This window comes from Oryx dammah, unplaced genomic scaffold, assembly GCF_014754425.2.
Source record: "Oryx dammah isolate SB20612 unplaced genomic scaffold, SCBI_Odam_1.1 HiC_scaffold_5, whole genome shotgun sequence".
NCBI classification, from domain to species: domain Eukaryota; kingdom Metazoa; phylum Chordata; class Mammalia; order Artiodactyla; family Bovidae; genus Oryx; species Oryx dammah.
Window position 1 is genome coordinate 29704195 of NW_024070189.1, and position 13487 is coordinate 29717681.

Consider the following 13487-nt stretch of genomic DNA (forward strand, 5'->3'; position numbering starts at 1 on the left):
TCCATAACCCGCCAGGTTCCTCTGTCCGTGGGGATTCTCCAGGCAAGAACATTGGAGTGAGTTGCCATGCCCTCCTCCAGGGGATCTTCCTGACCCAGGGATCGAACCCCCACCCCGCGTCTCCTGCATTACAGGAGGATTCTGTACCGCTGAGCCACCAGGGAAGTCCGTAGATACCACACAAATAAGGTACTCAAAACAGAACTCTACTTTCCTCTGTTTCCCCATTCCTAAAGTGGGGATAAAGTGGGGGAAGCCGGTATCTAAGATACAAGGAGACAGAAGGAACATGGGAACATCTATTGAGTCCTGGCGAGCAGGAGGGTAAGAGAAGTGACTCTGGGAGTTCGCTGACCTTTCCCCCCTCAGCCACATCAATGGGGCGGACCTCAGCACAGAATGGGGCAGATCAGGTAAATGCCAGAGCTCAACAGTCCTTGCAGGGCGGGCTGCATCCTGTGTGTGTGAGTGCGTGTGTGTGTGTGAAAATGCACACACACAGGATTGCCCTGCGTAGAATCCACTCCTAACACTTAACAGATTTATAATCAGTGAAACATGATTAACTGCACAAACACTGTGGGGATGTCTTCCTTAACAGGGAATTAAAAAACTAGACTCCAAATGGGAGAGATGTGTGGAACAAATTATTGGTATTTATGTAGCTCTGAATAGCTTTGATTTCCTTTAGTAGGAACTGACAGCTGGCTGACAGAAAACTCATCCAAGGAGAGAAAAGACATAAGTGAAGTATGAAATTTTGAATAACATTTTCAGGTAACTTTCTATTTCCATTTAGAGTGGGTGTCTGGAGGGGCGAATGTGGTTATGATTTGAATTGCTTCATTTATCTATAGAGTTTTTTTAATAGGGCTCATAATTCTGAGGTCCAATGCCTTTTACTTCTTTTTCCTACCTCCCAGTACCCTAGTGTCAGGGCAGCAAGCTGGGAATTGCACCATGTAGCCTATAGACTCTGAGTTTCTTCCGTTTTCAGCATGTGGCTTCCAAGGCTGGAGCCTTCCTGATCAGTCTGTTTAGAGAACAAATCTTCACTTCTTGCCTAGGAAAGTGGTTGTCTACTTGGGGCGGCATAAAGTTCTGGGGGTCCAGTTGTTCTATCCAACCATCCAGTCATGTTCAGCCCTGTGCCTCATTGCCGATTTCTGTGTCATTTGGAACCTCCATGTCCTAAGCTTCTGGGGTCCTGCTGGTGAACTGGCTCCCTTCTCGCTGGGGCCATCTCCCTGGGGGGGCTTTACAATGTAGCTTCTACTATGTTAACGCACTTAACCATGCCACCCCCACCTCTGCCTCCTCAGCATGTTTGAAATTGATCATATGATATTACCCTCTTTCAGTTTTCTTTGTTCTTCAGAATAGATATCTTTTCAAAAAATAAATGGTAATTTTAGAAGGGCCTTGGGAGATGGAGACCATCCTTGTGACTCAGATGGTGGAGAATATGCCTGCAATGCAGGAGACCTGGGTTCGATCACTGGGTTGGGAAGATCCCCTGGAGAAGATTGAGCGAGGCTGTTAAAGAGTAGAGTAAATATGCCATGATGAATCATGAGCCTTGTTAAAGACCATTTAATTTTAAAATAAAAGCAATTTATCCAGCTGTTTAATAATTAATATCTTATATTACTCATATCTTAAATTATTATATTTGGAAATTATAAGGAAAATGCCCTTAAAGGGGTATCTTATTCCATAGTTCACTTATTAGGTTCCATTTATGTTTGCAAACATTATTTATAGATTCTAGAAAAACAACATTTCAAATTTTTAATGTTATTTAAATAGCCTGTGAGTTAGAGACATGGTGGGCTTCCCCAGTGGCTTAGTTGGTAAAGAATCTGCCTGCAATACAGGAGACCCAGGTTAGATCCTTGGGTCGGGAAGATCCCCTGGAGAAGGAAATGGCAACCCACTCCAGTATTCTTGCCTGGAGAATCCCTGTGGACAGCTCCTCTGGGGGCTACAGTCCTGCCCCCAATCCCTCCCAGCATCAGAGTCTTTTCTAATGAGTCAACTCTTCGCATGAGGTGACCGAAGTACTGGAGTTTCAGCTTTAGCATCATTCCTTCCAAAGAACCCCCAGGGCCTATCTCCTTTAGAATGGACTGATTGGATCTCCTTGCAGTCCAAGGGACTCTCAAGAGTCTTCTCCAACACCACAGTTCAAAAGCATCAATTCTTTGGTGCTCAGCTTTCTTCACAGTCCAATTCTCACATCTATACATGACCACTGGAAAAACCATAGCCTTGACTAGATGGACCTTAGTCGGCAAAGTAATGTCTCTGCTTTTGAATATGCTATCTAGGTTGGTCATAACTTTCCTTCCAAGGAGTAAGCGTCTTTTAATTTCATGGCTGCAGTCACCGTCTGCAGTGATTTTGGAGCCCCCAAAAATAAAGTCTGATACTGTTTCCAATGTTTCCCCATCTATTTCCCATGAAGTGATGGGACTGGATGCCATGATCTTTGTTTTCTGAATGTTGAGCTTTAAGCCAACTTTTTCACTCTCCTCTTTCACTTTCATCAAGAGGCTTTTTAGTTCCTCTTCACTTTCTGCCATAAGGGTGGTGTCATCTGCATATCTGAGGTTATTGATATTTCTCCCGGCAATCTTGATTCCAGCTTGTGCTTCTTCCAACCCAGCGTTTCTCATGATGTACTTGGCATATAAGTTAAATAAGCAGGGTGACAATATACAGCCTTGATGTACTCCTTTTCCTATTTGGAACCAGTCTGTTGTTCCCGGTCCAGTTCTAACTGTTGCTTCCTGACCTGCATATAGGTTTCTCAAGAGGCAGGTCAGGTGGTCTGGTATTCCCATCTCTCTCAGAATTTTCCACAGTTTATTGTGATCCACACAGTCAAAGGCTTTGGCACAGTCAATAAAGCAGAAATAGATGTTTTTCTCGAACTTTCTTGCTTTTTCGATGATCCAGTAGCTTAGAAGTCTTTATAATGAGCAAGTTAGGCCTTGTTGTTTTGACAGCCGGCAGTACTCAGGGGCGGGGTCTGCCTACAGCTGCATGATAGCCATCCTTGCTAGCTGCCGCCAGCTAGTGGTGCCACTTCCCAGCTTCTCTGATGCCCTGGAGCCCACAGCATCTTCTCTTTCCACAGGACCATGGCGGAACCACTGCCTGGCTTAGACATCCCAGCCAGCTCCCCTTCTTCTCCCAGTGAGAGGGAAACTTTCCCTGTGGAAGAGAAAGTTATGGCAGGAAGTGGCCAGGTTTAGCACTGTGAAGAAAGGTCTGTACATGAGGATAGGTGAAAAAATTTGGATGTTGTTCCAAAAGATTCTTTTAAAACTTTAAAAAAAAAAAAAAAGAAAGAGGTTTGGCTCCAATACTGGAAACTATATTTAATACTGAAATCTGGTATCTGGCAACTGGTTCTCATTTGAATATCTCTCTCAAATGCTACTTTTGGTCAGAGGTGTTTTTACATGATTGATACTATTACCTCTTCTTGAATGGCAGTTACAGAGTAGTTTTTATATTTTATATTATGTTCCAGCTCATTTCTATAAATCGCTTTGCTTTATTAAATCCATTTGTATATGAAAAATGCTAAAAGAAGGTTTTTTTGTGATCACTGTCTCATGTGAGCTCTTTTCAGATGTTTCACATTCTGAATAGACCTCTGAATTGGGCCCCAATCTGTCAGCCAACCATAAATTCCCAGGTTGCAGGTACTTCTGGCTCTGGAATAGCTTTTTTAGAAGGTTGCACAGAGGACAAAAATAATGTATTTTATGTATTACTTTCATTGTATTTATAGATGCATATATTGAGTGGTTGTTCTTTGCTTAACATCATTAATGAAACGAAAGTGGAAATGAATAAGTATATCCTTTTGAATACTGTTTTAGGAGCTGACTAGCTGAAATACCTTGAAAGTCTAGGCGTAAATACTATGGAAAACACCACAAAAAGTGATTTATGTTGTGAAAACTGAAACCTAATACGGCTCTTTATAAATTTTAATTATGAGACATTCTTACATAAATATTATGTTCTTTTTTGTATACTTGTCCCATTTTACAATAGAGAAGAATAGTATTGTATAGAGGAGTATATGAAGTATATACTATTTGAAGAATAAAAATAAAATGGACACCTATATACACACCATCCAGACTGAGAGACAGAACATCATGTGAATCTTAAAAACCTCTCCGTGTCCCTCCCAAAGTGCATTATTCTCCTGATCCCCACCAAGAGGTCACTTGGTCTTAACTATTGTGTAGATCATTCCCTTTGCTTCTTTTTTCCCCAGTTTCCCACTTGTATATAATCCTTAAGTAGACTCTTTATTTTTTGGTAAACTGGGTAGCAAGCACAAATTAGTTAAATAAAGGAAGATCAGTATTGCCAAAATACGGCAAAAGTTCTCAGGAGAAGATAAGTTGAACAATCTCTGGATCTCAGTTCAGCTCAGCATCCCTGAGTGTTCATGAGCGCCCTTCTGGGCAAAGTCATGAGTGAATCCTGGGAAACATGGATTTACCATGACAGGGCCTCTGGCAGGCTACAGTGTCAACCAGATACTGGATATCCAAAGGCAGGGGGTTTTGAGTCTCCTCCTAAGCTCAGGGCTTTCTGATGGCTCACAAAGTAAAGAATCTGCCTGTGGTGCAGGAGACCCAGGTTTGATCCCTGGGTCAGGAAGATCCCCTAGAGAAGGGAATGGCTACCCAGTCCAGTATTCTTGCTTGGATAATTCCATGCACAGGGGAGCCTGGCAGGCTGTAGTCCATAGCGTCTCAAAGAGTTGAACATGATTGAGCAACTAACACACACACATACACACACACACACACCATGACTTATCCCCAGATCTCAGAGCAGGTCAAAGCAGAACATTTGAGCAGGGCTGAAATGAGCGTCATTGGTTGCCCCAGAAAGCAGAGCATGGAAGAGAGAGCAGAGATATGATGAGGAAAAAGCAAGCCGGTTAAAGAACTGAGGTCAGGCTCACCTGGGCATTTGGTCCTAAGTTAACAAGATGGTAAAATGGCAGTATAATCTCAAAGAGGATGCCTGTGCACATTCATTATCCTGGCACCTCACCATCTTCCTGGGGATTTTTGTTGCTTCTCCTCTGATGATCTCCAGATCTCGTTTCTTCTTTCTTGTTCCACCATTTCATCTTGATAGATCATATTCTTCAGTAGATTCTTGAAAGTGAATTAGGATTCAATTGAAAGTGATTCCCAATTATTGACTAATGGTTTAGCTAGTAGAGAATTCTAACCTGGGAATCATTTATCCTTCACATTAAAAAAAAAAGGTGTCCCTCTGTTGTCTCTCATTATTGTTGTTGATATATCTGAATCCATTGTAGTTCTTGATCCTCTACGAGGTGATTTATCCATTCTACTCGCCTTACTTGCCTCCAATCTTGTGTAATCTTCTCTGTTCTCAGTGTTCTGGAAATTTACAACCATGTGCCGTGATCAGGGTTTGTCTTCATCCATTGTGCTGTGTTCTAATTGGGCCCTTTAAATTCAAGAACTTGTGTCCTTCACATCTAGATAATTTTCTTGATCTTATTCATCATTTCCTCTCCTGCTCACCCATTCCTCCACCCCCACGATTTTCTCTAGCAGGAACTTCTGTTAGTTGGATCATGGATTTTCTGATCTAGTCCTCTAATTTTCTCATTTTTTTTCTTTCTATTTTTGCTTGACTGTGTTAGAGATTTTATCAACGTTATTATTCAACCCTTCTATTGAGTTTTGCAGTTTGTATCATGTTTTTATCTTTTGAGAGCTTTTTATGGTCTCTGAGTATTCTTTTTAATGGACTGGTATCCTTGTTTCATGGTTACAGTATCTTTTTTTTTCCTTTGGAGGATAATGAGTTTTGGAAGCTTTCATTTTCTGGACTTCTCCAGCTTACATTTTCTATTTGTTCTGATCTCTACCTTTAATGTAAGAGGCTTTTTTGTTTGCATGCTCGCGATTAAAGGGCTTGGGTTAAAAAGCTAATGTGAAGCTTTGCGCACGTGCGTGACATTTATATCACCCTGTGGGATGATTTGGGTGGCATGTTGAGGAATCCCTGTGATCAGTACTCTAGGTATTTTCTCCTTGGTAGGTCACATTCTGGAGAGAAGCCTATTCTGTTTTCTTCTGAAGAATAAAGATATGGCTGCAGTCCTTCTTGAAGCTGAGTAGGGGGGCAATGCTGCAAGTCCTTTCATATTGATGGTCAGTAAGCATACCATCGTTGTTGTGGCGCAGGGGTAAAGAATCTGCTTGCGGTGCAGGAAATGGTGGGTTTGCAAGGGTTCAGTACCTGAATTGGGAAGATCCCTTGGAGAAGGAAATGGCAACCTGTTCCAGTATTCCTGCCTGAGAAATCCCATAGACAGAGAAGCCTGGCAGGCCACACTCCATGAGGTCATAGAAGAGTCAGACATGACTTAGTGACTAAACAAGAAGCATACAGTCACTTATTCTCCTGTTTTCTTGTCCTCAGATATACCCAGTGTCTCTCAGTCCAGAGATTCTCTGTTTTACCATGTGTGGAGAATAAACGACATCTTTTGAGGTGGGAGATGACAGTCTTCTGTCTCCGAGTGGCTTGGAGTAGCTAAGTGTTTCTCAAACTTTCCTGTGCATGCAAGTCACCTGGGGATCTAGTTGAACCGTAGACTCTGATTCAGTAGGTCTGGGTTCGGAGCCTGAGATTTTGCACATTTGACAAGTTTCAGGTAGTGCTGCTGCTGGTGGTCCAAGGTAGGACCACCACGCTTCTTGTTGCAAGTCCCAGGGATCTAACTGCCTCTCTCACGGTCCTTCTCCTAACCCTCTAGGAGGGCTATACTCTCCACTTGCTCACTAGTAGTTCCAGAGTCTCCAACTGCTGCCTCTTCCGAGGATCCTGCAGTGTATGTGGGTTAGCTCTCAACTCTGCCCCAACGACTCGAGGCACACAGCCTTTTCAGGTTGGCTGAGTCAGTTACCACTGGCTCGCTTGCTTTCTGGCTTCCAAAACGTTGCTGTCATCTTCTGTCCTTTTCCTGCTATCTTTGTGAGTTTACGTCTTTCTGGGAAAAAAAAAAAAAAATCTTTACTTTCAGGGGGTTTCAGGCAGGGTTAAAAAAATTAGATGTGTTTGTTCTGCCGTATCACCCTAAACATAATCATCTGCTGAAGTATTTTCCTAAAGTTGATTATGGTATTGGTATAAAACCTGATCTGTGATAAATAACTGTGCTAATTAAAGTCTTCAGGTCTTTGCACAGGAGTGGTCTCTACTTGTCCATTCCCCCTTTTTCTGCCTGCCAAACTCTTTCACAGTCATCAAGGCTTAGCCCAAATGGCTGGTCTCTGTGAAGCCCCCATTCCATCCTCACACTGTTAAAGTCTGTGTGTTCTTATGATTTTAACCCATAACCAGCTGCTTGTTCCAAACGGCTGTATAAGCTCCTCAGGGCTAGGGCCTGTACTGTTATAGCTCAGCGACCATCACAATATTAAGAGCTTATAGCTGTTTATCACTGATTAATTTCTGTGTACATGTCGATCCCTTTTTTCTTCACTTTCTTTCTGCTCTCTTCATCTCTTCTTTCTTTTGAGAAGTCATATTTATTATTTGTTTTACTATCCAATAGAAATTCATGTCCAATATCCTTAATCTTAAAAGTAAATGAATAGAATAAATAATCCTTCTCAATTTATCAGAGCTACCAAGTTAAATGAAATAGACTTAAATATTACATAAACTTTTATTTGCTTTTTATCCCTTGCTCCAAGGACTGTTGTAAAACTAACATTTCCTTGGCTCTCGATAAAGATATAATTCTTACTACCTAATGAAATTATCTGCTGAGTGAGTTTGAATCTAAATGATTTAAATAAATTAAACATAAATCATTTTCCATTTTAATGATAACAATAAAATGTTTATGAAGTCCACATGTCTGCATTTGTTTTAGCCTAGAAAACTCCTTCGGAGCAGCTGTCAAAATTTAACCCAATAGTACATTGCTAATCCCGTAACCTAGTCAGTATATGATTTAAATAATGGAATCAAGAAAAATGCGTAATCACATGCTCCTCATTCCTATCTCAGTGTCAGACACGTCAGTTCTTCTAACATCTTGTAGTCCAGATATTTTTCATCCTTTAAAAGAAACATCAAAATGCCTCTCAAATTGGAAATCTAGATCTTAATTATATTATTTAATTGAAGAGCATGTTTAAGTAATTTAATACTAAGAAGTATTTTATATTAAGCTATCATAAACATGCTCTATTTTAGTTGATTCAGTTGCAGTTACACAGAAATTTGGCTTTTTTGCTTAAATTTGCATTTTAATATTATTTTTAAAATGTTTTTTCCAAGTAGAAAATAAGATGATGATTATTTAGTTAATGTGGGATTTAGAGAAATACCAGGCTAGTGTTATATCATAAATATTCAATGAAGATTTTTAAAGTAAATTTTAGTTTGAATGCCCTAAAGGTTGTTACTATTCTAAAATTATTTTTAAATTTTGCAATTCACTGTTTTGCTCTGTATTTATTAAAGAACAGTCTTATTTATGTCTTCTTTCTCTAGACATATTTCAGAAATTGTGAATAACAACATGAATATAAATTGAGACATTGATTCCAACTAATCTTTTGTTCTTCATCTTCTTTGATAACCAGGTATTGATTCTGACTTTTGAAGATGGATGAATGTGTAGAAATTTCCAGTGATGGAAATTCCCTAATTAAAGCGGTCCATCAGAGCCGGCTTCGCCTTACAAGACTCTTGTTGGAAGGCGGTGCCTACATCAATGAGAGCAATGACCGTGGGGAAACACCTTTAATGATTGCTTGTAAGACCAAACATGTTGATCACCAGAGTGTCAGTAAAGCCAAAATGGTTAAGTACCTGTTAGAAAACAATGCTGATCCCAACATACAGGACAAATCTGGGAAAACTGCCTTAATGCATGCTTGCTTAGAAAAAGCTGGTCCTGAAGTTGTTTCGTTGCTCCTAAAGAGCGGGGCTGACCTCAGCTTGCAAGATCATTCTAGTTCCTCGGCCCTGGTTTATGCTATAAATTCAGAAGATAGAGAGACCCTGAAAGTTCTCCTTAGTGCTTGCAAGGCACGACAGCAAAATCGCCCTCTGGCAGGCACACCACCAAACAGTACTTAAATATGCCTCCTGGGGGTATGGATGGGTGTCATACTCCAGCCACCTGTACTACTCCTTCAGAAATAGACTTAAAAACAGCCTCATCACCACTTTCACATTCTTCTGAAACTGAAACGACACTTTTTGGCTTTAAAGATCTGGAGCCTGCAGGAAGCAGTGATGATACTGGGGATCGAGGCTCCCCTGTGAGGAAGCCTGGTCTAACCCCTAATGGGCCCAAGCTCTCTCAGGCTCCTCACTGGATCAGGAGTCCTCCTTTATTAATGCACAGAGTGGCCTCCTTACAAGAGGAGCTTCAGGATATTACTCCAGAGGAAGAATTATCTTACAAAGCCAACCGGCTGGCACTTTCCAAGCGATTCATTACTAGGCACCAAAGTATTGATGTAAAAGACACTGTGCATTTGCTAAGAGCCTTTGATCAGGCCAGCTCAAGAAAGATGTCATTTGATGAAGTAAATCATCAGTCATTTTTTTCAGAAGGAAATCAGCAATGCATTGACATCCCAGTGGATCAGGACCCAGACTCTAACCAGACAATATTTGCTTCCACCCTAAGAAGTATAGTTCAAAAAAGAAACTCAGGAGCAAATCACTACAGCTCTGATTCCCAGCTCTCAGCTGGTCTTACCCCTGCAGCTTCAGACGATGGCAAAGCACTTATAGGAAAGAAAAAGATTCTCTCGCCATCTTCTTCCTTGTTATCAGGGTCCAAAGAATTGTTGGAGAATATCCCCCCAGGTCCCTTGAGCAGGAGAACTCATGCCCTTTTAGAAAGGCGTGGTTCAGGAGCTTTCCCTTTAGATCACAACAGTACACAAACCAGACCAGGATTCCTGCCACCCTTAAATGTGAACCCTCATCCTCCCATATCAGATATCAATGTCAGCAACAAGATTTCCAGCCTTCTTTCTTGTGGTCAAAAAGTACTTATGCCAACAGTTCCTATTTTCCCCAAAGAATTCAAAAGTAAAAAGATGTTGTTAAGGAGACAATCACTGCAAACAGAACAAATTAAGCAGTTAGTTAATTTTTAAGACATGGCTAGAAAATACATTTTTGTTCACATTTTATCAGAGAAATACGGAACTAGAAGATTCAAATGTTCATCCTTTTAAAACTTTTAATTGGATAGTTCATAATAGTTAGGGGTTATCTAAATGTACTGTGTACCATCATACTATGCACTGTAGATATACAAATAATAGATAATTTTTGAAAAGAGATTCTCTCAAATAAAATTAAACCGATTTTTTTAAAAAAACCTTCCATAGTTAACAAACTTTATGTGGTCCAACTTTTTAATTTAAACAAAAATAAGCAAACAAAGAAGGTTACATATGTTGGAGATAACTTAAGAGTTTTCAATTTTGCCAAAATTTTATTAGGAAACATTGTGTTCAAATCAGTAATTTTTTAAAAAGCATTTCAAGATTGTAATTTGCCATGATGCCAACATCATAAAAGAAAACATTAACAGCTATAAAGCGTTCTATGATCAATAAGCCTAAGCTACAAAGAAAGAATGAACCAATTCCTGAAAAATCTTGACTCCAGGTAGGTGACAATCTAATTAATATTTTTAATGGTCAACCAGTATAGTAGACAAGGCAGCTAATATGTGTTGTCAGCTTAATCAGTGTCAAAATGGTAGATCTGAGTTTTATAAGCTAGTTATAATCTATGCCAAATGTTTGTGTGCTATTTTTTGCTTTGCCTTTTTTTTAATAGGATCTTTTCTGCTTTTTATTCTATTTCCCAAGAGCAAATACAGTAAGACTAAAGCAAGAATAAAATACATTTAAAATACATAAAATATTAGAGGCAGTGAAAAGAAATTATAACAACAAAAATGTTAGTTTGTTGCTTGACGTTGTGACAGAGTTTACTGAAATTTCTTCCAGATACTAAGCTTCTGCAGTATTGAATTTACAGGATTATTAGTCAAAGGAACATTTCTGTTCATTTGCTATTGACAGAACCTTTTTTCTTATTTCATATTATGGACATTTTCAATCACACAAAAGTAGAGAGAATAGTTCAATGAGCCTTCATATGTACAGTGTAATAGAGTATTGATTTTTTAAAACATGAAGGCATTTTGGAATAATATTAACTCTTTAGTCCATAAACTCAATGTGGATCCAGATTTTTTTTTAATCCTCATATAATGTCCTTTATCTATCTTTATGACATTTGTTTTAAAGTCTATTTTTTCTGAAGTGAGTATTGCTGCCTCCAATTTCTTGTCATTTCCGTTTGCAAGAAATCTCTTTTTTCCATCCCCTTACTTTAAATTTATGTGTGTCCTTCGCCCCAGACAGGTCATTTGTAGGCAGCATATTGAAGGCTCTTGTTTTCTTATCCTATCACCCAGTCTGCATCTTTCAATTGGAGCATTTAATCCATTGACATTTAAGGTCATTACTGATAGGTGTGTGTTTATTGCCTTTGTAAACCTTGTTTTCCAGGTAATTTTTTGTTTCTTCTTTGTTCTTTTTTTTAATTTTTGCTTTTCCTTTTGTAGTTTGATGAGTTTCATTTTTGTCTGCTGATGTTCTCTTCTTTTTGGTTTTTGTGAATCTGTTGAATGCTTTTGATACATGGTCGCCCTGTTTTTCCAGTGTGTTAATCCACTGCTATATCTACTTGCAGTTCAGTTACCTATTACTATATCTTAGTGCAGTGCCGTTCAGTTCAGTGTGCACATGCTTAGTCATGTCCAGCTCTGCAATCCCAGGGGCTGTAGCCCACCAGACTCCTCTGTCCATGGAATTTTCCAGGCAAAACTACTAGAGTGAGTTTTTGCCTTTTTTTTTTTAATGTTATTTTATGGAATTCTTTCTCTGTATCTTTTCATCCCTGTTATTGTTTTTTGAAGCTTAGTCGTAGATTCCCAATGACAAGATAATACAACTGTTAAAAACATTTCTTGTTTTCTTGTATCAAACTATTCTTGTCTTTCTAAAGACAACCAAAAAAAAAAAAGTTTGGGATTTATCACAAGAGAAACTAAACGCTTGCTTTGTTATAAAAAAGAAAAACTGATTATTAGATTATATTAGGTTAGCTAAAATACAGAAAGCCAGTAGAAATTTAATTACAAAATGTATTAAGTATTTGGTCAATATTAAAGAATATCTTTTTATTTCTGAGATATAATTATTAGATATTTATATAATTAGAATAATAAGGGTAATTTCCTTAGTGTGACATTCTAATCATCTAGTATTTAGGACCTGTGAATAATTTCTAACAAAATAAATGAATGTGATGCTACTATCATAAAATATTATGGATATATTAGCTATATGATTTCAAAATATGGTGTCTATACAGAGTCCTTATTTCAAGTTAGCAGTTTTACAACAAAGAGTAAATCAAACTACACAGAACCTAAAAAAATTAAAGTGTATTAATTTGAGGTCCTAGCAATTGACACGATGCTTTTCTTCATAACTTGATATAAGCAAGTTGTATAACATAGTAATTAATTTCTTGTGGCTTTTATTTGAAAAATAAATGGAAACTGGAAGTTTTCCATTTAATGTTTTGAAAAACATTAATATTAATTGCATTAAAAGTATTTTTTGGTTCAGAACTTAGAATCGTGCCTGATGTTTATAGGTAACTCAACCCTTTTTGGAAGTTTTAATACTGAGAAAAGTTCTTGGCTTTAAGTTGTAAGAATACAGTTTGGAATAATATGTAGTTCGATTAGTTCATAACCAAAATGATATCAATAAAGATTTAAATGTCATTTTGAGTATCAGTGCTATTTTTTACTTTTCAGTATTTAGTACACATACTAATGATAAAAATTAACATAATCTGAAAAGAAATTGTGCCATATACATTTTCTTTGAGTAAATAGAAAACTAAGAAAGAATAACTTTTGTTGTCACTCTTATCCCAACATGAAAATAATATTTAGTAGTATTAAACTTTGTTGGCCATATTTGGAAGAGTTTTTAGTCTTCTGTCAATCCTAGGAACATTTTAGGGGCTGAAGTTGTTTGAGCCTGGTTGTAAAGTCATCCCGTGGGACTCAACTGAGATTAGACAGCTGACCTTAATACTGAAAGGACTGATGACTGACTTGGTCCAAATCCTCCAGATTATGAAAAACAACTAAAGCCAGAAAAGTGAAGTTACAAAAATATTTCAAATATTTTACCTATCCTAGGAAGATAACAATCACTTTTGGAAATAGGCTAAGGATAGATGTTAATCAAAGATTTAACAAAAGAGATTCCTTTGATTGACTAACCACCAAAGTCTTACCAACTTTGAAGATT

General features: G+C 38.3%; 1 protein-coding gene across 1 annotated transcript; it reads left to right on the forward strand.

Annotated features, from left to right (window-relative positions):
* The first annotated feature begins 8712 nt into the window (after positions 1-8712).
* ANKRD34B (ankyrin repeat domain 34B) lies at positions 8713-12949 on the forward strand. Its single transcript, XM_040239439.1, is given in 2 exon segments — positions 8713-9136; positions 9139-12949. Coding segments are annotated over 2 exon segments (1512 nt in total). The 3' UTR covers positions 10227-12949.
* Positions 12950-13487: the final 538 nt, after the last annotated feature.